At 44.1% G+C, this 27,055-nt stretch overlaps 1 protein-coding gene across 4 annotated transcripts in view; it reads left to right on the forward strand.

The window, feature by feature from the left end:
* Positions 1–27,055, forward strand: part of NMT2 (N-myristoyltransferase 2) — a 59,031-nt gene that overhangs the window by 12,076 nt on the left and 19,900 nt on the right. The window contains exons 2-8 of one of the 4 annotated variants that reach the window (XM_023632251.2): positions 17,381–17,516; positions 17,897–17,939; positions 21,530–21,691; positions 21,976–22,120; positions 26,352–26,470; positions 26,566–26,657; positions 26,766–26,882. In XM_023632251.2, the coding sequence (XP_023488019.2) occupies positions 17,381–17,516; positions 17,897–17,939; positions 21,530–21,691; positions 21,976–22,120; positions 26,352–26,470; positions 26,566–26,657; positions 26,766–26,882 (814 nt within the window). Of the gene's footprint in view, positions 1–1,930; positions 2,180–17,380; positions 17,517–17,896; positions 17,940–21,529; positions 21,692–21,975; positions 22,121–26,351; positions 26,471–26,565; positions 26,658–26,765; positions 26,883–27,055 lie in introns of all 4 variants that reach the window. The other 3 variants (XM_023632252.2, XM_023632254.2, XM_023632253.2) reach the window with 3 other exon arrangements.

Genomic DNA, 27,055 nt, shown 5'->3' on the forward strand with positions numbered 1-27,055 from the left:
TTCCAGCCTTTGCTCTTGGTCGCATGTCACAGACTCATCTCTCAGCCCTTCTCCTCTGGATTGAGCTGTTGTGTCTTCTCTAGTCCAGGCTTTTTCTACTCCTTCTGAGCCATCCGTCTCCTGGAGTCCCGTAACCCGCATCCGCCATGGGTCTTTCCTGGTTAGGAATTGACGATTGATCCCCTTATTGCTGGTGCAGCTTCATTGCCCCTCCTCCCAGATGTAACTACCTGAGACGGCAGTTTTCCTTCCACACCTTGAGATCTCAACCCTTCTTCACAAGATTTTTCTGGGAGAAAAAAGCATCATATTTTGCCACATGCTATAACTACAAGGATTTCATCTAAATATGGAACATTCCTTTGATGACAGACTTGACTAGGTCGGTGATCAGCATTGGGATATAGAAAAGAGAAAGTCAAACCTGAAAATTTGAGGGCCAGCCTCAGTGGCCTAGAGGTTAAGTTCAGTGCACTCTGCTTCAGTGGCCCGGGTTTGGTTCCCAGGCACGGACCTACACCACTTGTCTATCAACAGCCATGCTGTGGCAGCGGCTCACATACAAAATAGAAGAAGATTGGCAAGAGATGTCAGCTCAGGGCGACTCTTCCTCAGCAAAAAGAGGAAGATTGGCAAGAGATGTCAGCTCAGGGTGAAACTTTCCCAGCAAAAACAAAAAACAAAAAAAACCCTGAAAATATGATATGCAAGGGAATTCAGAAATAGGAATGTAATTTGAAATAGGAATATATATATATAAAAACTTCAAATTAACTTTACTGACATTAATATTCTTAAATATAATAATGCTAAGTAGAGTACTGAGTTGCTAATATTGAAATGAATCAGCCAGAAAACAGATTTTTTGACCTCTTAACTATCTACCTTTAGTAAACTCTGAAAGACATAGAAATGAGAAAAATCATATAAGTAGGAGTTAGTGTATATCTGTTGTTTTATCAGAAAATCATTTGTGAGCATGGGTGAGCAAAGGCTGTAGGAAATAGGATAATTTTTCACTAATTTGCACAGTCTTAAAGGATATACTTTGCCAGCTCCCTCAAGCCTTTTTTAAAAATTTGATTTTTCTTCTTGTTTTGTTCATCATTTCATCTTTAGGAACAGTTTTTACCTAAGATGCAAAGAAATAAGTCTTTAAGAAATTTGTTTGCTGAATAGCTGAACAATTTACATTTAGTCTTTCAATTATATGTAATGATCTTAAAGATATATAAAAAAAGTTTCATTTTGCATTTTAAATATGTCCTCCTTGATTCTGATCTTGGGCTATTTGCTATGACAGGTCTTACTTGACAAACTAAAATTCACACTAGGCTTGTTTCTGGCCAACGAGTATTGATAAAATTTTATCATAACTTAATATTAACTCTTATCAGAATTAGGTTGTTATGGGAAGTAGGCACCAAAATTGTTTGATAATAATGAAATAATTGTGGAAAGAGAAGCCTAACTAGATAGGACACATTTTCCCACGTTTAGATTATGGTAAGAGTTGAAAGAAGTAAAAGCTTGGAAACAACCCAATATCTAAAAAAGGGTGGCTGGTTAGCAAACTAGAGACCAGAAGCTGGCCAAGGGAGTCATCCGGGTTCTTCCACTCCAGCTGGCCTGGCCTGAATCCAGGGCTCATCGAACCCACTGCCCAGAGCCAGCCACCATTTGCTGCAGACACTCATGTAAATATTGAAATTGTTGGCTGGTCCCACCGTGACCTCTGTCCAGCGCTTGGGTCTTAGTAGCTGCAGCCACTTGCCCCCTTGGCTGACCTTTATAATGATCTCTGCTCCTTGCTGGCCGTAAACTTCAGGAGTGGCTTTGACCTCTGAGCCATTCAAGGGCTTCTCTGTGACTTGCTGCTTTGACCAAGGATGATGTGGCTTTGAAGAACCTCTGATATTTTCTGCGTCAGTCCCAAAGGGAGAAGGAACGTGCTGAGAAAGGGATGGAGCTACTGAACCGATGAAGCGACTGGAATCTTCGTTTCGATCAGACCATAAGGAAGCCAGATGATGACAGCTGGAAGGTTGGCTTCTTGCTCTGGATGGTGCATCACACTTGGGGAGAAAAAGGATGAAGAAGTCATTACTGGAACTGCATGGTTGAGCCACTGACGAAACCAGGCTCACTCACGTGACTTCTTCAAGAGTCTGAACTGCAGGTAAAATCCACTATGGAACTGGGTGGCCACGTGATGGGCCATGTACGATGGGTGCCCCGGATCCACCATGAGAACGGGCTTGTGGCCAGTACCCCCGGAGAATCTGACTCTGCCTTCCCCGACTTCCCACAGCTGTGGGGTGAATTCTCTTCCGTCAGCAGGGCACTGTGATGCACCGTGGGTTACCCTTCCTTTTTTTCATAAACTGCACCAAAACCTCCTCATTTTCTCCCTTGAGGTGCCATTCCATCTAGGAAAGTGGTTTTGTATCCCAAACAGCACACACACACACAGAGTACCAAAGATATGTTACACTTCATTAAAAAATAGGCTAATAAAAAATGTTCAAAGATCATGACTAGAGTGAAGACCTAAATATTGCCAATAAATATCTAAAAAGATGTTCAGCCAGGGGAAATGCATCAGCAAGAGGCCATATACTGTAGTAGTTACGTAGATGCTGGAGCCAGACTGGCTGGATTCTATACCTGGCTCTGCCGTTATCAGCCATGTGACTTCCAGCAAGTTACTTAAGCTTTCTATATTTCAGTGTCCTCTTCTGTACAAGGGGAACAAGAATAGTAGGACTTACCTCCCAAAGCTGTTGTGACAGTGCACAAGGTTGAAATCTGTAAGGTGCCTAGAAGTGCCTGACGTGTAGGAAGTACGCTGCAGTGTTACCTGCTATGATGATGATGGTGATGATGGCGATGACCATGATGCTGGTGGTGGTGGTGGTGGTGGCGGTGGTGGCAATGCCAGATTGTTCTCCAAAGTGGTCATATCAGTTTACATTTCACCAGCAGCATACGAGCATTCCTTTTATTCACATTCTTCCAGTATTATCAGACTTTAAAATGTTCAGCAAATCAATGGATGGAAGTTGAATCTGAGGTGGTTTTATTTCCATTTTCCTTGCTTCCGGTGAGGAGGAGCATCTTTTCCTTTTTCGGCCGTTAGGGTTTCCTCTGTTGTGAAGCCTTTTTCATATCCTCAGCCCCTTGTTCTGTCAGTCCTTTGTCTTTTTCTTATTGATTTTTTTTTTTATTGATTTCTCATTCATCCAGCAAATATTTATTGAGGACCTTTTATATGTCAGACACTGTTTTAGGTGCTAAGAATACAAAGGAAAACACTGTTTTATGGATCTTACGTTCTAGTTAGAGGAAGACAAACAAATAAATAATACAATTTTAGCTAACAATAAGTTAGATGAAAAAAAGTAAAGCAGGACAGTCATCATAATAGCTAACATTGACGGAGTGATTTCTGTGTGCCAAGTACTATACTAAGTTCCTATATATATTAACTCATTTTATCCTCACAATTTTTCTAATACTATTTATTGAAAACGTCATCCTTTACAGCTATGGAAACTGAAGCACAGAGAGGTTAAGTAATATACTCCAAGTCACACAGCGAGAAAGTAGTGGAGCCAGAAATTCAAAGCCAGGTGGTCAGACCGTAGCTAATGCCTGTGTTCCTGGCCAGGATATTATGTTTTCTTTCTCTACTAAACTGGAGATAAAATGTGAAGGGAAAAAGAACTTTTTGTATATTCTGGCTATTAATGATACTTTATCATGTGTTTTATAAATATCTTGTCTGTTTCTGTAGTTTTCAAATTTTGTCTATAATCACTTTGCCACAAATAGTTAATTTTGATGTACTCAAGTTATTGCATCTTATTTGTGGTTTGTGCCTTTGGGTCCTTGTTTAAGGAATTCTTTCCTTTATGGAGTCCTTGTCTTATTCTTTCAGTTATTCATTCAACAGAATTGTACTCGGCATCTGCCTTATGCCAGATGCTGTTCTAGGCTCTGGATAGACGTTAACGAAACCGACAAAAATTACTGCCTTCTGTTTTAAGGTTTTATTTTCTAAGTTTGGGTTTTAAGTCATTCGGATTTTGTTTTTGTCATTTATGGGAAGCAGCAAACTAATTTTGTTTTTCTCCATACAGGGAGTCAGTTTTTCTGATTGTATTTATTAAAATAAGTTCAGTTTTTCACCGCTGTTCGTGATGTCACTGTTATCATGTCTCACGCTCCTGGATACTATGGGCTGTTCCTGGTCTGTCTGTTCTGTTTCATTGATCTATTTGTCCGTTCTTGAGCTCTGGTTTTTTTGTTATTGTTGTTGTTGTTTTTTTGAGGAAGATTAGCCCTAGCTAACTACTAGCAATCCTCCTCTTTTTTCTGAGGAAGACTGGCCCTGAGCTAACATCTGTGCCCATCTTCCTCTACTTTATATGTGGGATGCCTACCACAGCATGGCGTGCCAAGCAGTGCCGTGTCCGCAGCCGGGATCCAAACCGGCGAACCCCGGGGCCGCCGAGCAGCTGAACGTGCATACTTAACCACTGCACCACTGGGCTGGCCCGTCTGTTGTATTTTAATAATGTTTTAGTTGCAAAGGTGTTGTGATTATTGTAGACAATTTAGAAAATGCATGAAAATACGATGAGAGTTACAATCACCTATAATCCCACCATTTTCAGTGCAGGAAATTGGAACTCAAGGGGAAAAATCGTAAAATAATTGTAATATCAAACTGCTAATGGTTCTTACGGGGAGGAGCTAAGTGATGTCTCTGGTGGAATCCCATGAAATCTAAAATTGTTTCTCATCTTGGGATTCACATGCCATAAATTGAGCTCTTTTGATGTTGCTCTTAAAATTAATGTATTAGTTATAATAGGCTAAGCTGCTATAACAAATAGACTCGAATGTGTAATTGCTCAATTCAGTGGAAGTTCCCTTCTTATCCCTTTGACAGTCCTGGGCGGGTGTTCAGATGGATGGCAAGGGGACTGTCGATCAGAGACATATAGGCTTCTCCCGTCACATGGCTCTGCCATCCCTCTAGTGTCTCACCCTACACCTGCGTCCAGTCGGCACAGAGGAAGGAAGAGCATGGAGGATGACCCCCGAGAGGGTCTCTGGGTCAGCAGAAGTGGCAGACATCACCTCCGCTCCCGTCCCACTGCCTAGAACTGAGTCACATGGTCATACCTGACTGCAAGGAGCTGGGAAATAGAGTCCAGCTGCGAGCCTAGGGAGGCAGCGGGGGTGGATGTTGAGAGCTGGCAGAGTCTGCCGTGCCTGTTTCTCCTGGAGCACCGGTAGAATGTTTACGTGGCTGGGGGCCTTCGTTCATTCCGTCAAGTGCTGTCTGTGAAATCCTTGAGTACTTCTTCAAAGAGATTTGCTGGATGTGCTTGTTAAATATCTGGCATTTCCACGGCTGAGAAGGAGTTCATTGGTTTATACTTGGCCTTTGAATACACCAGAGATTCTCTCTAGACACAGACGGAAGTGTCTGTCCTTCCTGGGGTAGCAAAATTGGGAGGCTCTTCGTACGAATTCTTGGGGAAGCAGGAAGTGGACGTCTGTTGTTAGAGATCCGAGAGATCTCTGTGAAAGGGCTGTGTGGTTTCCATGGCCAGAGTTCTGTGATTCACTAAACAACCTCAGCAACTGAGGGTCTGAGTCAGTTTTTCTTCATTGGATTTCCAAGAAGAGTCCTCGAGAGGGACTTGCACGAGGCAGCCATAGCCAACTCTCCATCTACTCAGGCTAACGTCATCCTACCAGCCCCAGGGACAGGATTTTCACCTGTCCGTTCTCTTACCAGCTTCGTTGAGATGTAACGCACAGACCCTACCATCCACCCGTTTGAAGTGTACAGGTAGTCATTCACAGAGTTACACAGCCATCACCACAATCAATTTTAGAACATTTTCATCACCCCAAAAAGAAACCCCGCATTTCTTACATGTCCCTCCCAACCTTTCTCACCTTCCCGGTCCCTGACAACCACGAATCTATTTTCTGTCTCTATGGTTTTTGCCTGTTCTGGACATTTTATATAAATGGAATCATACACTGTGTGGTCCTTTGTGATGGCTGCTTTCATTGAGCATAATGTTTTCCTGGTTCATCCGTGTGGTAGCGTGTGTCAGTACTTCATCTTTTTCTTTGCTGAATAATATTCCATTGTATAGATATACCACATTGTCTTGATTCATTCATCAGTTGATGGACATCTGGGTTTTTCCCACTTTTGGGCCTATTATGAATAATGCTGCTGTCAGCAGTCACGTCCAAGTTTCTTTGTAGATATCTGTGTTCCTTTCTCGTGGGTAGATACCTAGGAGTGGAATTGCTGGGTCCCGTGGTAACTCTACGTCTAGCATTTTGAGGAATTGCCCGACTGTTTTCAAAGCAGCTGAACCATTTTCCCTTCCCGTCAGCATGAGATGAGGGTGCTGATTTCCCCACATCCTGGCCAACCTTGCCATTACCTTTCTTGATTGTCGTTACCCTCATGAGTGTGAAGTGGGACCCCTATCAGCTCCCATTCCCAAATTCTAGTCTCCTAGGCTTCTGGGAAATGGACCAGTAGCTCTTCCTCGTTCAAGGGTTGGGGAGTTCTGCTTCTCATCACTATGTAATGATCACCTGTCGCTGGGAGTTGGAAGGAAGAGATGGGTAATTTAGTGCCAATTTCTGTAGGTCTCTGTCAGTTTATTTTTAAAGTTCAGATGAGAGAGAGAGAGAGAGTGAAAACCTTGGCAAATTAGAGTTAACAAAAATGATTGCAGTTTCTCCATTTTACCAAAATAAGATGGTGTAATTTTAACAACACAGTTTGGGGGAGAGATTGGGGCACAGTATCAATTAACTCCCCAAATGTAACTTAACAGAAGCTTCATTGCACGAGTGTCCTCTAAGTTATCGAATAGATGATATAAACGTATTTAAGGAATTTTGGTGAGATAGTCTGGTGTTTTTATTTTTTATGCCTCTATATTCACTCCCGTTTCCATGAGTTTAGTTTGTCTGTTTTAGGAGAAAATGGATTCACACTCAGGACAAAAATTCCTGGGCTCTTCATTGGTGGAGATATTTCCATTCAGCTGGAGAGACATCCATGCCAGTCATGACCTCTCAGTCTGTATCCCTCTGGATGGAAGCTTCTTGGGAATTTGGAGATATTTTGAACTGAATGTATGGGACCCAAAAGCCATGAGGTCAAGTGGTTCCTGGAAAAGCCACAACCAGCAGCAGTGAAAGGATTGAGGCAGGAGGGGGTTAAATCCTTGGGTGGCGAACCCAAAGGCATGTCCTGAGTGACGTCAGTTACTGCCACCTCCCTGCTCCCAGCACTCTGCTGAGCACTAGCAGATGTTCACTGAATGCATAATAGGCCGCAGTAGGCTTTCCCACTCAGGTAGGGAGAATTGTAGCTCTCCAAGGTACTTCACCTCCTGGCAATACGTGATTGGAGCCATCTCAAAAGCCAGAATCATTGACTCATTCATTCAACAAGCCTTGTTATAGAAATCTACCGGTGGCAGGCATGGAAGAGTGAGAGACCTTAGGGATACAAGTATGAATGGCTTTCTTCCGTACCTCCCACACCCCGCCACAAATGCCTATGTAAATCATGTGATCACAGTACAGCAAGTGCCCCACTTTACAAGGTGCCAGCCATGGGAACATGGAGGGAGGAAAGCCTGAAATAGTCAGACTCCCAAAGCAGAGAGTGTACAAACCATACTATCCAGGGCATATTTCGAGCTCTAGTATCTGGCTGTGATATGTTTGTTGAAGCCCAATTGCCAGTCAGATATTTATGGGCCACCAGATGATTTTAAATATGAGCTCCACGGTAGTATAAACTGGATTCTACTGAGATTTGGTGAATATAAACTGCTCATTTTGGGGGGTGGGAAGGCCTTACTATTTGTAGACCTCAGGGGTACCATTTGGCGGGGTCTTAACGTGTCTCTAAAGATGAGCACGACTTTCTATTTTCAGATGAGGAACAGAGAACTATGAATCTGTACCTCAAGCGCCTCTTAGACAGTTTTTCTCACTATTGAACGTACCTTTCCTATTTTGACTTTCCAGAGAAATGAATGATCCGTATTGGATTTGAAAGTTTGTGATTTCAATATATGAATAAGGGACAGAAAGAGGAGTCACTTGATGACCTAGATATGGGATGCTAAGGCCAGCACTTGTGTGGTAGGATACTCCACGTTATGACATGGTAGAAAACACCCCCACACTTGTGTTGCGTAAGTCAGCGAAGGTTCATCTCCCACCTACGCTGCATGTGTGGAGAGGCACTTGGGCCCATGCGGAAGGGGGCTCCCTCACCTCCCAATGCCATCCTCTTGCAAGGCTGCAGGGCTTGGCTGGAAGGGGAGGTCAGCAGGGAGGAGAGCGTAAGGGCTCGCCAATGCTTTCCCCTGAGAGGAACACCTGTGCCTTCCATGCGTCTCCCCTTGCTGGGCATCACTCTGCCTGCCCGGGCCTGACTTCAGGGGGGCAGAGAAGGGTATGCCTTCCACTCTCAAGTGTCCGAAGGAGAGGAAATTCAGAAATACTGGTGAGCATGACTGCTTCCCACACATCTGAGAAGTAAAAACGCGGGTCTCCTCCTGTGTTTCTCCTCTGCGCTCACACGGCTACCACATTCCCAGCACTTCTGACCCCAGATGTGGGGGTTTTCGTCACACCAGGCAATTCTGCGACACCAGCTGTGTGTCCTGCAGTTTAACTCGATTCTGACACTGTCTACTTGGAGACAGTGTCAGATCCACAGATTGTGTTCAGTCCTAAAACACTACCCCCTCCCCCCCGCCTTCAGATGCCAATCACAAGTCCAGGTTGTCCCCTGTGCTTCTGATCGACTGGCTATAAATTGGAGGTTCCCGTGCCCCGCTCCTCAGGTCGATTAATCTGAATTCACAGAACTCAGGAAAACAGTTTACTTACGGTTTACCAGTTTATTATAAAAGGGTATGATAAAGGATACAGATAAACAACCAGATGGGAGAGATGCATGGGGCAAGTTATGTGGGAAGAGGCGCAGAGCTTTCCTGCTCTTTCCAGGCGTGCCCCCCTCCCAGCACCTCCATGTGTTCACTAGCCCAGAAGCTCTCTGAACCCTGTACTTTTGGGATTGTTACGGAGGCTTCCTCACGTAGGCAGGATCAATGATTGACTCCATTTCCAGCCCCTCTCCCCTTTCTGGAGGATGGGGGCTGGGGCTGAAAATTCCAAGCTTCTAATCATGGCTTGGTCTTTCTGGTGACTCACTGCCATCCAGGAGCCACCTCAAAGTCACAAAGAGTCACCTCTTTAGAACAAAAGACAGTCCTATCACCCAGGAAATCCCAAGGGTTTTAGGAGCTCTGTGCCAGGAACTGGGGGGCAGAGACCAATATATATTTTTTATATTATTTCACACATTTTATAGAGAAATGAGACACATTCTGTTCTTAAGAAGCTTACGCTCCAGTGGGAAAAGCAGATAAGAATACCAAGTTTAGAATGTGCTAGATGGAAGGATGCTTAGATGGCAGGGGGATCATTGAGTTAGGGGCACCTTATTCAGATTAGAGGAGGAGCAAGAAGGTTTCTCAGGGGAGGTGATTCTTGGCCTGAATCTTGAATGACAAGCAATTCACCAGGGAGTGAAGAAGACAGGTGTCCTGGCAGAGGAAGCAACATGCTGAAATGGGTAATAATAACAGTACGTGTTGTTTATTGAGTGGCTTGCTCCATGCCAGCCACTAGGCCATGCACTTACAGGCCGTGTCTCATTTAATTTCCCGTCGGCCTCCCATCTTTCTATAATCTGTTGCCTTAAGAGCATATGCTCCACAGGACGGGACTTTGCTTTGTTCAGTGTTGTATCTGTATGTTCCAGTAATTAATGCTGTATAACAAACCACCAACCACTTTATTGCTCACAAATCCTGTGGCTTAGGAATTTGGAAAGGGCACCGTTGGAGGGGGTTCTCGCTGGGAGTCTCTTATGAGGTCATGGTCAGATTTTGGCTGGGGCTGCAGTCAGACAATGGCTCCGCTGGAGTGGATGCCCAAGGTGGCTCACTCACAGGGCTGGCCATTGGCCGGAGCTCAGCTTGGTTCTTACCCAGCATGTGGCCTCACCAGCATGGCAGGTCTCAAGATCATCTGACAGAGAGAACATTCTATGAGAAGTGGGTGGCAGCTGTGTGGCCTTTTCTCACCTAGACTTAGAAGTCACACATTGACACATTTGTTGTGAATGATTGGTTGTAAGAGAGTCACAAGCCTGGCCACATTCAAGAGGAGGAGAGCGAGATTCTGTCTTTCATTGGGAGGGGGCTTAGAAAATGAGGTCATATTGAAAACTACTACAGTCCATCTTCTGGCCAAAAATTACTTACATTGTCCCACATGCAGAATACATTTACCCGCCCTAAGACCCTCCCCGAAATCATTTCGTGTTTTGGCTTATGTCTTAGGCTTAGGCTTGAAGTCCAGAATCTCATCATCTAAACCAAGTCTAGGTATGGATGACGCCCCTCAAGGTTGACCTGAATATGTGTGGACTGAGCAGATATGTTATCTGCTCCCCACACACATTTGTGGAGTGATGGACAGATGTAGCAGAGCCACTATAGATATTTCCAAAAAGAAGGAAAGAGACAGTGCACGGCAGTCAGTGGTCCACGGCACTTCTGAAATCCAACCGGTAACGTGTCGCCAGTTCCCTGACTTGAGTTCATCACTCTCTTTGGGAGCTGTTCTCCGTGGCTCTTGCCTCTGGCCTTTGGGCTCTTGGTTCCACCTTTTAAGCCCCTGAGTCACCTCCATCTGCTTCCTGCCTCTGAAAGGCTGAGGGTCCACAGGCTTCTTTTTGTTTTGTTCTGCTGTCTCTTTTAAGCTAATTCTTAAAAAAAAATGTCATGGGTTTACTTTGTCAATTTATAATCCACTCCATTAGGCAAAAGGCCCAGCCACAAATGTCTTCGAGATAAGCTTTTCTCTAGCTTGGGTTCTCTGTGAGCCTGAATGCCCTGGGGATCCTTAGAAGCCATGTTTAGAGAGCGGATGTAGAAGGCACGTCCTTCAGAAACTTAGAAGGCCTTTGTCTGTTTGGAATGTTCAGTGAGGCCCCGCCTTGGATCTTTCTGAGGTCCTAACAAAGGGTCTTACAGCTCCACCCCAGATTTGACTTTTTGTCTTGAGTCCATTTCTTAATATGCAAATCCTTTGCCTTCTGGAGATGTTGGGGATGAGGAACACTTTTATTTTGGAATCCAGCAAGTCCTGCCTGGGTTTATATTTTCTCTAAATTCCACTCAAAAACTGAATAGCTCATTCCTTAATCTCTTCTCTTTCATTTTATTTCAGACAGCTGGGAGAAGCCAACACTTTCAACCCTGTGCCCAGAAATCTTTTTAATTAGATCATCAAGCTCATTAGGTACATTTTCTCCTTTCCACAGTGTCTCTGGCTACATTCTATAAACCGTTCCTCTGTTGCATAACGAGAGTCTCTTTCCTCTGATCTTCCAATATCATTTGATTCATTTTCCTTCGAGTCCCTTGCCAAGAGCCTCCTCTGGGCCATCAGCCTTCTGCTAAGTCTCCTCAGGGTCTTTCCACCTGGTCTTGAAGCCACCTGTTTTAGGTGTTTGTCACAGCCGCCTTCCATTTTCAGATACTAAATTTCGGTTGCAGTCTTTATTCCTGCATACAAATCATCACAAACTTGGTGACATGAAACAGCAGTCACTCTATTGTGTTTGCAGATTCTGTGGGTCGGGAAGTTGGAAAAGGCAGTTTCTCACTTTGGGGTTGAAGACGGGTACCTGAGGGTTACTGTAAATATTCAATAAGAACATGATTAACCTTTGACCTTGTTCCTAATACAGACACAGATGAAACGAAGTTCATGTTGTTAATTTGCTGTTTTCTTGTTTAACCTGAGGGCTAACTCAAGGGTCACAAGGATTTATGAGCTTGTCTTGCAGAAGAAAAAGAATGCCTTTAACAAGTTACAACTACGAGATAATGGCCCCCAGCTGCTGCGTTTCACGCCAGAAGTCTGATTGCCCAAGGGCGTATCTGCAGTGAAAGAAACACGGATTTCCCCTCTTTCTTCAAAACTCCTCTTTGCAAGCCGCTTAGCTGTATGAAAACCCCCTGCTTTCTTCTTTGGTTAAGGTGGATTTGAGAGACCCTATCCTCCACCTTCTCATTTTGGCCAGTTCCAATAAACCTTTCTCCATCTCCAAGCACTGATGTCTTGGTGATTGTGCATTGGGTGCACAAACTTGCAATTAGGAGCTTTGGGGTCATGGTCTCTCATGCAGTGCAGCCAGAGGCTGCCTCGGGTTCAGCTGCACTGTCTCTTGCAGTGCCTGCAAGCCATGGTCTCAGGGCAATCAGACCTCCTCCGTGGCTCCTGGCTGCCCCCAAAGTGAGAATCCCAAGGGAGCCAGGTAGAAACCACATGGCCTTTTGTGACCTAGACTCAGAAGTCACATAGTGTCACCTCTGCTGCATTAAAAGCAAGGGACAAGCTGCTCAGATTCAAGGGGAGGGGAAGAGACCCCACTTCTCGATGGGAGAAGTATCAACAAGTTTTTGGACTGCTTGCTTTTGGAGCAGTGTCTGGCAAAAAGAGGACCTCACTATGTAATTGCATCTAATAAGCAGGTGTGTCTGCCTCTCTGCTTATATCATCTTGTCAGTCTTTGGACAATAGTGTGACCCCTGTGATCATCATGTTATAATGGGGCTTTCTTGTATTTATAATGTATTTTTGAAAAGTTAGGACATGGTACTTCACATGGTACACATTTTATTCTAAATGAATTAGAAGACTAAATATTTTATTCCCAAAAGCCATAAAATGAGTAGAGGAAAAAAAGCATAGAAAGATATTTATGTAATTTTGGAATAGGGAAGGCCTTTCTAGGCAAGATTTAAAAGCCAAGAAGCCACAAGGGAAAAATTTAAAATATTAGAGTCCATAAAAATTTTAAATGTCTGTACAGGAAAAGAGACCATAAATAAAGCTGAGAGCTAAAAAATAAACTGGGTAAAGTATTTGCAATGTAAATAACAGACAACAAATGAGACAGTGTAATATAAGCACAAAGTAGAATCTCTGTCATAGGGCTGTTGTGAGGATTAAATGAAATTGAAGTGCCCAAAGTAAATACTTAATAAATGACAAGTTCTATCCATGGTTTTATAAAGAGCACTGACAAATCGATTTTTTTAAAGACAGCTAATAGAAAAAGGATATGAATGAGCAATTCATGGGAAAATATAAATAGTCAATAAACATAAGAAAAGATGTGTAGCCCCACTCCAGATTAAATAAAGAAAAATTAAACGTACAATGAGACTTTTTCTACCTGTAAGACTGTCAGAGATGAAAAAAATGGTAGTATTTCAGTGCCGGCAAAGATGTAGGGAAATTGATGTTCTCGTTTACTGTTCTGTGTTCCTCTTTAGATATGGTGTTCCCCACCCCCCCAGCTTCTTTCAGGATCTTTTCTTTATTTTTGATTTTGTGTAGTTTGAGAATGATATGCCTAGGTGTAGTGTTTTTGGCATTGATCCTGCTTGGTCTTCTCTGAGCTTCTTGGATCTGTGGTTTGCTGTCTGACATTAATTTGGGGGAAAATCTGAGTCATTATTGTTTCAAATATTTCTTATGTTCTTTCTCCTTCTGGTTTTCCTTTTATGCACATGTTACATCTTTCGTCATCATCCCACAGTCCTTGGATATTCTCTTCTGTTTCTTCAGTCTTTGTTCTCTTTGCTTTTCAGTTTTGGAGGTTTCTATTCAGGTTTCCATTGCTGTATCCTCAAGCTCAGAAATTCTTTGCTCAGCCATGTCCAGTCTACCAATAAGCCCATCAAATGCAGTCTTCATCTCTGTTAGAATGTTTTTTATGTCTAGCATTTATTTTTGGTTCTTTCTTAGGATTTCCATCTCTCTGCTTACATTCCCCATCTGTTCTTGTATGCTGTCTACTTTATCCATTTAAGCCCTTAGCATGATAATCATAGTTCTTTTAAATTCCTGGTGTGATCATTCCAGCGTCCCTTCCATGTCTGGCTCTGATGCTTGCTCTATCTTTTCCAACTGTGTTTTTTGCCTTTTGTATGACTTATAATTTCTTCTTGATAGTCAGGCATGATGTCCCAGGTGAAAGGAACTTCTGCAAACAGGCCTTTAGTCATGTGTTGGAGCTGTTGGAGGGAGGGGAAGTGTTCCATAGTTTGTGATAAGGTCCCAGCCTTTAATGAGCCTGTGCCTCTGGACCATGAACTTCACAAGAGTGTCTCAATTTTCTTCTCCCCCATACATGGGACAGGATGGTTAGAGCTGGCTAGAGTTGGGTATTTCCCTTCCCCAGGTCAGTTAGGCTCTGATAATACCCCAGCAGGTTAGGCTCTGGTTAACTAGTTTCTCCTGAGAGCAGACCTTGTTAGGAAGAACTGAATACTCTGGCGTATTTCAAAATCATTCCTCCTCCCCTCCCACTGCCGGAAGCGCAAAGGGATATTTCTCCAATATTTACTCTGAGGACATGGTTGAGCTCCCAGAGGTAAAACTCACAAAAGTGTGGGAGACCCTGTGACCAGGTGCCCCTGGAGTTTTTACCTCTCAGACTTGCCCACCCTCAACTTGCAGCAATTCATCAGTTACAGTCCAGGTGTTTCTACCCCGGCACTGGATCTCGTGGAGGTTTCCACTCGTGAGTCTCTGCTCCGGGAAGCTGGGACTCTCTGCATTCGCTCCTCTTTCTCTCTAGTCCTGGAGGCAGCGGTTGCCCCGTGTCCTCCTCTCTCTACAGATCCAAGAAGAGTTTTTGACTTTTCAGTCTGTTCCGCTTTTTACTTGTTGTTGGCATGGAGTGGCGACTTCCAAGCTCCTTACCACGTGGAACTGGAAACCGATTTACTGTTGGTAGAGTGGAAATTGGTACAATATTTAGTAGTCTTAATTATCTAGTAAAACTAAAAATGTGCATGCCTTTTGACCTACATTTCCACCTTTGGACCTATTAGCATGAGTGCACAAAGATGTATCAGAATATTTTTTTTTGCAGCAGCAGCATTTTTAATATAGAAAGGGTTCAATAAAATATGATATATTTACACAATGGAATGCTATCCGGTTGCTAAAAAGAAATGAGATCGCTCAATATATCCTGACATGGAAAGAAGTCCAAGACACGTTGTTAAGTGGAAGGAGAAAAGAAGCAAGTTTTAAAATGGTGTGCTTAAGATTCAGTTTTTGTTTAAAACTGATTCATAGTAAAAACAAGGGCATGCTTAGAGAAAAAGACAATTTTGGAAGAATATAAACAAGGAAAACTGTTGGCTGCCTTTGAGGGACAATGTTGTAAGGCTTTTAATATAAATTAATGACATCTGTGTCTTGTGTGACCAATATGTATTTGATAATTACGTAAAAATTCAAGAAAGAAAGTAGGACAGATAGCGCTGATTGAGAACAATAGAACGGAACTGATCGTTTCCATCACTTTCCCCCACTTCAGGCAATAACGTAATAATAATCTCTAACTCTAAATTTTAATTGACCTTCTGGGAATATTGTGGTAGAGTAGGCCCAAATAAATGGAAAATTTAGGTCTCCTCATGTCTTTTTTTTTGCCTTTCACTCTTTCAGAAGATGATAGTCATAAGACAACAAGGGTTCCAAACAGAAATGTTTTACCAGTAAATGTTTTTTTCACGTAGAGTTTTTTGTTCTTGTTGTCAATCCTTCTAGTAAAAATCTTTGTTGGGAAGAATTCCCCCTCTGCAGAGAGGCATTTTCTTTGTTTCTGTGGTGTCAAGATTAGTAATTTGTTGTACCCAAGAGATGATTATAATGGAGGTTGGTTAGTTTTTATTTTTTTTTGGTGAGGAAGATTGGCCCTGAGCTAACATCTGTTGCCAAATCTTCCTCATTTTGCTTGAGGAAGATAGTCCCTGAGCTAACATCCTTGCCAATCTTCCGCTACTTTCTATGTGGGGTGCCACCACACCATGGCTTGATGAGTCACCCGTGTGTAGGTCTGCTCTGGGAACTGAACCTGCAAACCCTGGGCTGCTGATACGGAGCACGTGAACTTAACCACTATACCACCGGCTGGCCTGTAAAATAGAATTTTTGCAACATGTATCTCTCCCTTAGAAGGCTGACCGAGAAGTAGATTCGTGGAGCAATGACAACTGAAGGCTGTCTGATGTCCGTTATAAGATATGGTTTATATCTGCAGTTTTTCTGCTTAGATACCATCTAAGCACCGTGTGGTGTGACTGAGTGTAGTCATATCCTTCTGAGTTACTTGTCCTGCCAAATTCCTAATCTGACTGAATTTCATTCCCCCTTCACATCCTGTTTTGGGTTCCTGGGCCCAATTCCAACGTATGTGTGTTTGGAGGGGGGATTTCCACAAAACACCAAGCAATCCTCAGACACCAGCAGGGTGTCCAGGAATTCAACTCATTTCTGACGCTATCTACCCAGAAGGTAGCATCAGATTCCACAGGTTAAGGACTCAGTCCTACACCCCTTCCAGCCCCGCCACTTCAGGCACCAGTCACAAGCTCAGATTGTTACCTGTGCTTCTGACCGACTGTCTTAGATCAGAGGTTCCCACGACCCCAGCCTCGGGATCGGTTAATTTGCTAAAGCAGCTCACAGAACTCAGAGAAACATTTTACTTACTAGAGCACCAGTTTATTATAAAAGGACATAACTCAGGACCAGCCGGGTGGAAGAGATGCAGAGGGCAAGGCATGGGGCAAGGGCACGGGGCTTCCATTTTCCCTGCAGATGCACCTCTCTCCCAGCACCTCCTCATGGTCACCAACACAGAAGCTCTCCGAACCCCTGTCCTTTTGGGTTTCCATGGAGGCTTCATTACATAGGTGTGACTGATTAACTCATTGGCCATTCTCCTGCCCCTCTCTCTTTCCTGGAGGTTGGGGGCTGGGACTGAAAGTTCCAACCTTCTGATCACACGGTTGGCTCCCTGGGCAATAGCCCCCATCTTCCCAAAAGTCACCTCATTACCATAACATGAGACAGCTTTAAGCTCTCATCACTTAGGAAATTCCGAGAGTTTGGGGAGCTGTAAGCCAGGAACCATGGATGAAGAGCAAATATATGAGAAATATGTATGAGAAATACCTATTTGGTCATCCGAGTGATCAAATATATATATATATATATATATTTCTTATAAGTCGCAGCATCGCACATCCTAACATTGCCTTTTCTCCTGTGTATAACGTGTATTGTTCTAAACCATCAGTTTTATATGCTGATTTTTTTGTTGTTGTTTTACCCTCTGTGAATTTCCTAACAGAAGTCCCGGAGGGGATTTGGGTGCCAAAAAGAAAAAGAAGAAACAGAAGAGAAAAAAGGAGAAACCAAATTCCGGAGGCGCCAAGTCAGACTCAGCATCTGATTCCCAGGAGATTAAAATTCAGCAGCCTTCAAAAGTGAGAGGCCCGGTTTATTTTTACCTCTGCGGTTTCTCGTGTGTGTGAGAGCGGGTTTGTTGGCTCAGAGATGTCCTTAGGGTCGTGTTTGTGTACTCGATGCCACTCTAACTGGAGGTATTTACGGCCTTCCTAAAACTGACACTGGCACCCAAGTAACCAAGAGGCACACACTGTGCTTCTGTGTGTGTGTGGATTCCGCCTGCCTTTTTGCCCTTTCTTGGTGAATTACTATGTCGATTGTAGTGTTAGAAGAAAGTCTCAATGTGAGCTTGTCAGGTTTTTTTTTTTTTGAAGTTACACTTAATCTTTGATTACTTTTAGTTCAGAAGATATTCACGTTTTAATTTTTCTGGGTGTCTGTCTAATTACCTGAATAGCACAACATCATCTGGCAGCAGATGTCGGCTGGAGCAGCCCCAGGTAAGTCTTTCGTTGACTTTCAATCGGACCAGTCTTCAGGGGCCGATCTTAATTCCATTGTCAAGGGTGGGAAATAGCTCTCAAGGATCCCTCTGAAGAAACACCCATTTTAGACCAAACCAGAGTTTTCCGGCTGGGCCCTGTGTTGGCAGGTTGCTGGTCTCGTGTGCGTCTGGTGGTGCGGATGGCAGGTGTCCCTGTCTGTGGACCAACCCCAGTCGCCCTGGCTGTGAACACGGCCTTGTGTGCTGGGCCCAGGGAAGCATAGAGCCCTCTGGATGCAAGAAACTCACAGCGAAAGGGGGAGAATTAGAAGTATAACAACGTCATATTTTGACGGTTGTAGCTCTAAATAAGCCAGCCACCACCACCTTGTCCTGGGTCTGTTTCCCGGTCAGGAGATCCACCCTCCATCTGTCAGGTGTCACACTGTGGCGGCTGCATGTTGCCGTGATGCTGGAAGCTCTGCCACTGGGATTTCACATATCAGCACCCAGGGGGGACAGGTTTCAGCGGAGCTTTCAGACTAAGACAGAGTAGGAAGAAGGACCTGGCTGCCCACTTCCAAGAAAATTGGCCATGAAAACCCTGTGAATAGCCATGGAGCATTGTCTGATACAGCGCCCAAAGGTGAGAGGATGGCGCAGAAAGACCGGGCAGGGTTCTGCTCTGCTGTCCACAGGGAGCTGAGTTGGAATCTGAGTGCTGAGCACTAACAGCAAAGCTCCAAATAAGTTGTCCTGGGGTCCTGGATAGCGGGTGATGTAGTGGAAGGGGCTCAGGAAGTGGAGTGGGGACCTGGGCTCGGCCTGGCCCCATGGCTTTGGAGCTGTGTGCCTTTGCACAAGGTTCTGTGCCCTCGGAAGCCCATCTCCTCATCTGCAAAATGGGGAGGATGCCTTCTCCCCAACTCACAGGGCTGTTACGAGGTTACAATTAGGTCATTTTTATTAAATGGTTTTTATATTACAAGGCAGTGTCTGCAAGGCGGTTATTCGCATGATGCAGGTTTTGCAGAGTTTTAAGTTTTCTTCTTGTACAAAGTTTACTTGTATCACACGAAGTGAGTCTTGCAGTAGTTTTTGTTGGTGTTCCCTGTTTATACGTAAGGACCAGCAGTCACTGAGAAGGAACATTGCCTGCCCCCATTTTTCCCTGCCTGCCTCTGTGGGGTGAGAAGAAAGTGGAATCTTCTTCCCTAGCTTTTCAGCTTGGTTCTCAGGTACTAAATATTGTATCCACCAGACAGCCTTTCCAAGGTGACTCAGACAAGGTACACCATAAGCTTGCCAGATATTTCCTCCATTTCTGAACGCTGCTCCGTCAGGTAAATGCGGCCTTACCTACGTGCACTTGTGACATCTCCTTATTGCTTCTGTCATCTCCATCAGCTTCCACCCATCTCTGTACCCCTCGTCATTTTGAGCCCTTCTCCCACCTCTGGTCACTTAGAAGAAACTAGAGCCAGCCCAGGCAGGAGGAACTGTTAGCGTTATACGGTAGAAAAATGCTTTTCTTTTTTAATTAAGAATAAGTCCAAATTGTTTTAATGTGGACTTTTCTGCATTGCGTTTTTTACAACTGAGGCGTCTTTCCCTTAAGCTGATGCCAGGTCTAGATGACACCGTAAATTATAGTGGACTGTGTTTAGAGACTATTCCGCTTTATACTCAACAAAATAAAATATTTCTTTGGATTCTTGTAGACTTCTTAGTGGTAGGGGACTTGGACGTTTTTCCAAGGTGTTAAATTAGGAAAATAATGGGTATAGAGTACAGGTGATGTTTAGTATTTCACAAGCAGCGGATGTGGAGGAAAAGAAGTGTGCATGACTCTTCCATTGGCATATAATAGTGGGATCCTAAATTGGCGTTGATAGACATGCTCGCCTTTCCTAACACTAATTCATTTCTCCCCAGGTAGTGCTACTATGGAAGGTGAATGGATAGGTTTAAGAGTTTATCATAGCTGAGTTTTCCTTACTGCTTTGTCACCATGGATTTGAAAATTGTGCTTCGTTGAATCTACTGTAAGAGAGCACTGGAATAGGGAGCATTGGGATAAACTGTTTCACAATGGTGATTTCGTGTGAAGACTACTGGTCAACCTGATGAGGCCAATTTGGTCAAGTGGAAACCACACCAGGGCTTCCAGTGGAGCTGGGTGTCATTAGCTCCTTTGGAACAAAGATGCTGATTCATGCGTGTTACAAAATCATTTGAGTTTGATATTTCAGTGTTAGAGGATTTAACTCCAATATCAGGAAAGAAGAATTACCATGACAAATTCAGTGCAGATACTGTAGGTATATTTTTATGAGCCTGGGTTCTACTTTGACTTTTTAAAGATAAAAGGATGCATTTGCAGGCATTATTAGTTCAAATATGCTGTGCTCTCAGTTCCTATTTAAGTTGTTGGTCTCCTCATAGATTCTGTCATTGGGGGTTCAAATGGATGTAAATTTCATTTTGCTGGAAATCAATTACTTTTATGTTGGATGTCTAAAAGAGACCCGAAGAAGAAAAATCTAAAAATGCAATGAATTAGAACAGCGAAAGTATTTTGTTAAATTAGTATGTGTGACTGAGGTATGACCTTATGATTTAGACCTCAATCAAAATATAAGATCAACAGCTTACAAAAATTGTGGAATTGTGGCAGTCCTGGGCAATGCTGTTAGACTTATAGGTGGAGACAGTAAGACTTTCACCTGCCTCTGGTTAGGTACTTGGTTTCCTTCAATCATTTTAGTGGCAAGATTCTTAAGGAAAGCCGGTGAGTAATGCAACCACAGGTTGGGCTGTATTAATTAGATCCCGTTTTGTACTGTGAAATGAGTAAGCTTCCCAGGGTAAAGGATTTGCCGCAGACCACTGACTTGAGATTCAAAGTTGAGCAGAAGTTCAGAGCTGCTGTGTATAACCCACCGAGGGTCGATGGTACCTTTCCTTGGTGCCCATGGTGTGTTGACACACAGGAAACCCAAGGGCTCTGAAATTCCTTCTAACCACTTCTGAACGACAGAGAAGAGCATTCTTGATATGGCATCACAATTCTAAAATGAATCAGTTATCTCACATATTGAAAAAACTCACTGGTTTCCACATCCAGTCCTACATACTGTACCACTCTCTCATTTCAAGTATAGTCTCATTTTCCATGTAGCATTACATTATTTGAGAGATTTTCAAAAAAAAAAATAAAAGAGCTGGGGAATCTTCAGAGATGACAGGAATATTGGCTTTGAGGATGGAACTTTAGAATTTAAAGGTATTGTCAATTTTATAAACTGAGAATAGGTTTTACTTAAAAAGAGGGTCAGTTTCCAACACTTGGGTTGGGGAGGCTGTGATTGCCAAGGATCTGAACTCAGAGTGGAAGCTGCTCATTCTTGTTGTTGGAAGGTTTGTGTCTGGATCAGCATCCACGTTAGGAGAGGGCAGCGTGTGGTCCAGGAGGAGGGCATCCTTGGAGGTTTCCTTTCTTGATTAACTTCCTTCCCAGCTCAGCACTACATTCAGATTTTTCTTTCTTTTTTCTTTTTTTTTAATGAACTAAAATTCCCCTTGTCTGCCTGGTTTCCATTCTAGAAGTTATTTCCTTTGTCCCCACATTGCTGCCGCAGAGCATTAACCATAACAGTGAAACCAAGGCTAATGGCTGGCTGGCTGCTGTGTGATAGTCATACATGCATTCTGTGTCACTCCTCTTTGCTGGTCTGCAGGATGAGTAACGGTGACGACCATTGGCAGGTGGGTGGGAGACTGAAGCAAAGGGTGGTTCGATTTACTTTAGATTTCCCCAACTATCAGAGCCCCATTACAACTACAGAGCTACTGTGATCTTTAACATCATGTGTTTGCTAATATTTTCATCTGTTAGCATACTGGTGCCCAAGGCCCTGACCAGGCTTAGACGAGGATTGCCCGTTTTGCGATGTTGTAGTCTCCAACGCAGACGCACCTGTACCTGCCCCAGGTTTTGGAGGAGCGGCAGCTTCCTCATATTTTGTGTCTGTGTGTCTTTGCTGTTGTAGAACCCCAGCCTTCCAATGCAGAAGTTGCAGGATATCCAGAGAGCAATGGAGCTGTTATCCGCATGCCAGGGCCCCGCCAGGAATATCGATGAGGCCGCCAAACACAGATACCAGTTTTGGGATACACAGCCGGTACCCAAACTAAGTAAGCTTTTCTGCCTTTTTTTTTTCCCCCAAAACAAAACTGGATTGACGACAAACGAAAAACACAAAGGACACTCTTCCTCACTTGTATAAGTTGTTTCATACCACAGATTAGAAATTTACACAAAAGTAACATTTTTTTTCTTAAAATATAAATATGGGGTAGTGACTTTGGCTTTTGGTAACAACAATGTTAGTCTAATTCCTATCCTTATTAAAAATTCCACTTTTCAGGCTGGCCCCGTGGCCGAGTGGTTAAGGTCTCACACTCTACTTCAGTGGTCCAGGGTTTCGCCAGTTTGAATCCTGGGCACGGACATGGCACCGCTCATCAAGCCATGCTGAGGCGGTGTCCCACATGCCACAATCAGAAGGACCTACAACTAGAATATATAACTTGGGGGTGAAGGGGTGAAGAAGAAGAAAAAAGAAAAAAAGAAGATAGGCAACAGATGTTAGCTTAGGTGCCAATCTTTAAAAAAATAAAATAAAAATCCAATTGCCCACTCTCAAAACATTAGCCTATTAAAAATATATATAAAAGAGGGACTCTCGGGGCTCACCTGGTCGTGTAGTGGGTAAGTTCCTGTGCTCCACTTTCTCGGCCCAGGGTTCGCTGGATCAGATCCCAGGCATGGACCCACCCACTGCGCATCAAGCCATGCTGGGGCGGGATTCCGCATGCAAAGTAGACGGAGATTGGCACAGATGTTAGCTCAGCAGCAATCTTCCTCACCAAAAAAAAAACAGAGGGACTCTCCCTTAGCCCCTATTTTTTGGTTCCAAGCTTCATAGAGTTCTGTTTTCTATACACAAGTGTTTAGCTGTCTCACATCTCAGTTGTTCCAAAAGACACAGAAAATTTGCCCTATTAAATCTCACTGAAATGGAAAATTTTGCACTGTTTAACAATAGGATTCTGAACGCTCACCAATGGTGTCAATTATTACCCATGCAATAACATTCCAGTATGTAAGGGAATTGGGTCACTTTGTAAGGGCTTTGGGTCATGTTAGAATCTTTCTAATAGGCCTCTTCCCTCAGCGCTTGGCCTGCTCCATCACATTTCAATAACAATTTTACCCCTTAAGTTTTCCATAAACATCATTTAATTGTTCCACTTTCATGTTATGCAAAAAAAAGATGCTGATATAAAAAACATAAAATGTTTTAAATGTATTACAGGCTAAACTTGGTGGTTGTATTATGTTTGCATGAAGATAGATGATCATATAGTTATTTTTATGTTTTTCTTTCTTGATTGTCCAAGTTCCAGAATCTGTATAATATGAAGGATTAATTGCCCTCCAAAACTCTTTAATAGCCCACTTGTGTACAAGTAATCAGTTTTATCACATAGAAGTCAGGGAACAAGCTTTCTCTCTGCCTTCAAATAATGCTTTTCAAACTTTTTTGAAGTTACTGCTCATCTCCCACCCACGCGCGACCCAAGCAGCTTAAAAAGCATGAGCTTCAGAGTGGGAAAGAAGAAAGACTTTATCCTTACTTGGGTTTTCTTTCAGCCTCTAGAAATATATTTGGTGGTGAAGGAAGACTCTCTAGAATGAACTTCAGGATTTTAAATGACAGTGAATTGAGTGATGCTTAGCTGAAGGGATGTAGAGTTATTGATCTGGGTATGTCGGGTTTAGCTGAATGCTGCTTGCCAAGCTGCCGGGGCTTTCAGGTCCCTGCCCCGGGGAGAAGAGAGGCGCCTCCAGCCGGCACTAACCCCAGTGCACGTTTTTGGAAGACAGCCCAGGTGCTCAGCACATTTCGGCCCCTCCCCTAAATCCTTGCAGGATTCCCCAGCTCGTAGGACGCCTGGTATGCACCTCCGCTAAGGCAGCGTCCAGGTTAGTCGGGGAAGAGGGAGACTGAAGTGAGGGGAATGTTGGAGAGTCAGGGGGACTCTGCTCCTCCATTTCTCTCTGGAGTGGTTGGTGCCTGAACACACCCAGCCTTTGAAAGCTGCTTGAATGGGAGGGTCCCCTGATGTTGTGGGACAGCCAAGCCCCAAGCAAAGGTCTGAAGGGACTCTAAAGGGGCAGCTGGGAATCTGGCCCCTTGGGCTGACTTGAGAAAGCCTACGGTGTTCACATGGAGATGAGCTGGTGGAGGGGAGATGGGACAAAGTACCAAAGCCAGGGAGTAGAAAGGAGAGAAAATGAAACCCTTGGCGCTGGTACAGACCCTGTGACTCCACCTGTAAAAGGTCTGTGATGGTAAAAACCTGTCCCTGAGGGTCACGTATTCAACGGATGTTCGTTTGTTTGTCTGTCTGTCTTCTGGTTCTATCTGTCTATTTATTTTATTTCTTTATGGCATAATTGACATATAACATTATATTGGTTTCAAGTATACAACATAATGATTCGATAATTACATACATTGCAAAGTGATCACCACAATAAGTCTGATTAACATCCGTCACCACACAGTTACAGAATTTTTTTTCTCGTGATGAGAACTTTTAAGATCCACTCTATTAGCAACTTTCAAATAGGTGATACAGTATTTTTTCTCTTTTTGTGTGTGTGTGTTTTTTTTTTGAGGAAGATTAGCCCTGAGCTAACATTTGCTGCCAATCCTCATCTTTTTGCTCAGGAAGATTGACCCTGAGCTAACATCCATGCCCATCTTCCTCTATTTTATACATGGCTTGATAAGCAGTGTGTAGGTCCGCTCCTGGGATCTGAACCAGGGAATCCCGGGCCACCAAAGCAGAACACGTGAACTTAACCAGTGCACCACCGGGCCAGCCCCGATAATACAGTATTTTTTTTTTTTTTTAAAGATTTTATTTTTTCCTTTTTCTCCCCAAAGCCCCCCGTACATAGTTGTATATTCTTCATTGTGGGTCCTTCTAGTTGTGGCATGTGGGACGCTGCCTCAGCGTGGTTTGATGAGCAGTGCCATGTCCGCACCCAGGATTCGAACCAACGAAACACTGGGCCGCCTGCAGCGGAGCGCGCGAACTTAACCACTCAGCCACGGGGCCAGCCCCGATAATACAGTATTTTTAACTGTAATCACCATGCTGTACGTTACATCCCTGGGACGTATTTATAACTGGAAGTCTGTAACTTCTGACCCCTTCCCATTTTCCCCATCCCCTGCCTCTGACTCCCACCGATCTGTTTCTGTATCCATGAGTTCTTTCTTTTTGTTGTTTAGTTTGTTTTAGATTCCACATATAAGTGAGAGCACATGGTATTTGGTTTTCTCTATCTGACTTATTTCATTTAGCATAATGCCCTCAAGGACTCTCCATGTTGCAAATAGCAAGACTTCCTGCTTTCTTATGGCTGAATAATATTTAGCAGATATTTGCTGAGTGTCTGCTATTAAATGCCAGGCACTGGGGTACATCCCGGGGAAACAGTGGTGGGAAAGTAGGATAAATGGTGGCCAGATGGGGGTTTTCAGGAGGACATACTCCAGGTAGGAAAAAACTTTCATCAGGGAAAGATGCTATGAGAAAGTGATGTGTAAGCTTCTATCTGAGAAAACTCAAGTGGCCGGCCATGCAAAGAGCAGGAAGGGCCTTGGGGGCAGAGGAGAGCCCTGATAGGCCTGAGCTGGAGCTAGCCGGAGGCAGGTCGTGTGGCTGAAACCTGGGAGCAGGGCTGGTGGGTGTGCCGAGGGTGGCCAGGCAGGCAGCCACCTCGGTCAGGAGCCTGAGTTCTGTCCCAACTCTATTGGGAAGCTGTGGAGAAGGAATCGGAAAAGGGCAGCTTTGTGGAAATGGCCAGAGACGTTGGTGACTGGAACCGCACAGCCAGCAGTCTGGGGAGGAGGAGTAAACGGTCCTGAAGTTCATGTTAGATTTTGCTGGGCCAGGTCAGAGGTCAGTGCAGCCCCTTCCCCTGTTTGTTGAAATGCAGAGTCAAAGAGAACGTGTCCAAGGCTGTCATCAAAGCCACGTTGTCTGCAATGGCACTGCACCATAAACCTTTAACCTAGGGACTGAGACGGAGAAATCACTATCGTTTCATTATATACCCTTTGTCGTCGGCTGACACAGGATTTCTCCTTTTATTTAATTGGCAAAATAGCAGCTCTTCTCCACCAGTATTTCACTCCCGAGCTGGCTGAAACGATGGCACGTTTTTAAAGATTGTTACACCCAAACATGATTTTGTTTTATGTAACGGACCATTTTGGATGGTCAGAATACCTTGTAATTGGATACTCTCTCTTTTTATCTTTCTCTTTCTGGCCCTCTCCAGATGAGGTCATAACGTCTCACGGTGCAATTGAAGCAGACAAAGACAACGTGCGTCAAGAGCCGTATTCCCTGCCGCAGGGTTTTATGTGGGACACGTTAGATTTGGGTAATGCCGAAGTGGTGAGTAGGTCTCTTACATTCAGCACCTGCGTTCACACGCGTTGCTTCTGAGTTGATCTGAGCACCACAGACGGGGCACTTGTTTGGTCTTGCAGCTCAAGGAGTTGTACACGTTGTTGAATGAGAACTACGTGGAGGATGACGACAACATGTTCCGCTTTGACTATTCGCCCGAGTTCCTGCTATGGTGAGTCCGGCTGCTCACGTGAGCCGTGGGTGGCGCGGTTGGGGTGGTGTATCCCTGTGCTCTTGGACGCTAACTGGCGCCTGTTTTCCTTGCCCACGTTGACTTCAGGGCCCTGCGTCCTCCAGGCTGGCTCCTTCAGTGGCACTGTGGGGTCAGAGTGTCTTCGAACAAAAAACTAGTCGGGTTCATAAGTGCCATCCCAGCAAACATTCGGATTTATGACAGGTACATCTTCAAGCTTGCCCGGGTCAGTTTTGTTGCTTTTCCAAGAATTGCAGCTATAATGAGCTGTTAAAATGGCTTCGTGCAGGCTGTTGGTGGTGGAGGAGCTTGTATATGTGTGGGGGCGGGAGTATACGGGAGCTCTCTGTATTTTCTGCTTAGTTTTGCTGTGAACT

This window comes from Equus caballus, chromosome 29, assembly GCF_041296265.1.
Source record: "Equus caballus isolate H_3958 breed thoroughbred chromosome 29, TB-T2T, whole genome shotgun sequence".
NCBI classification, from domain to species: Eukaryota; Metazoa; Chordata; class Mammalia; order Perissodactyla; family Equidae; genus Equus; species Equus caballus.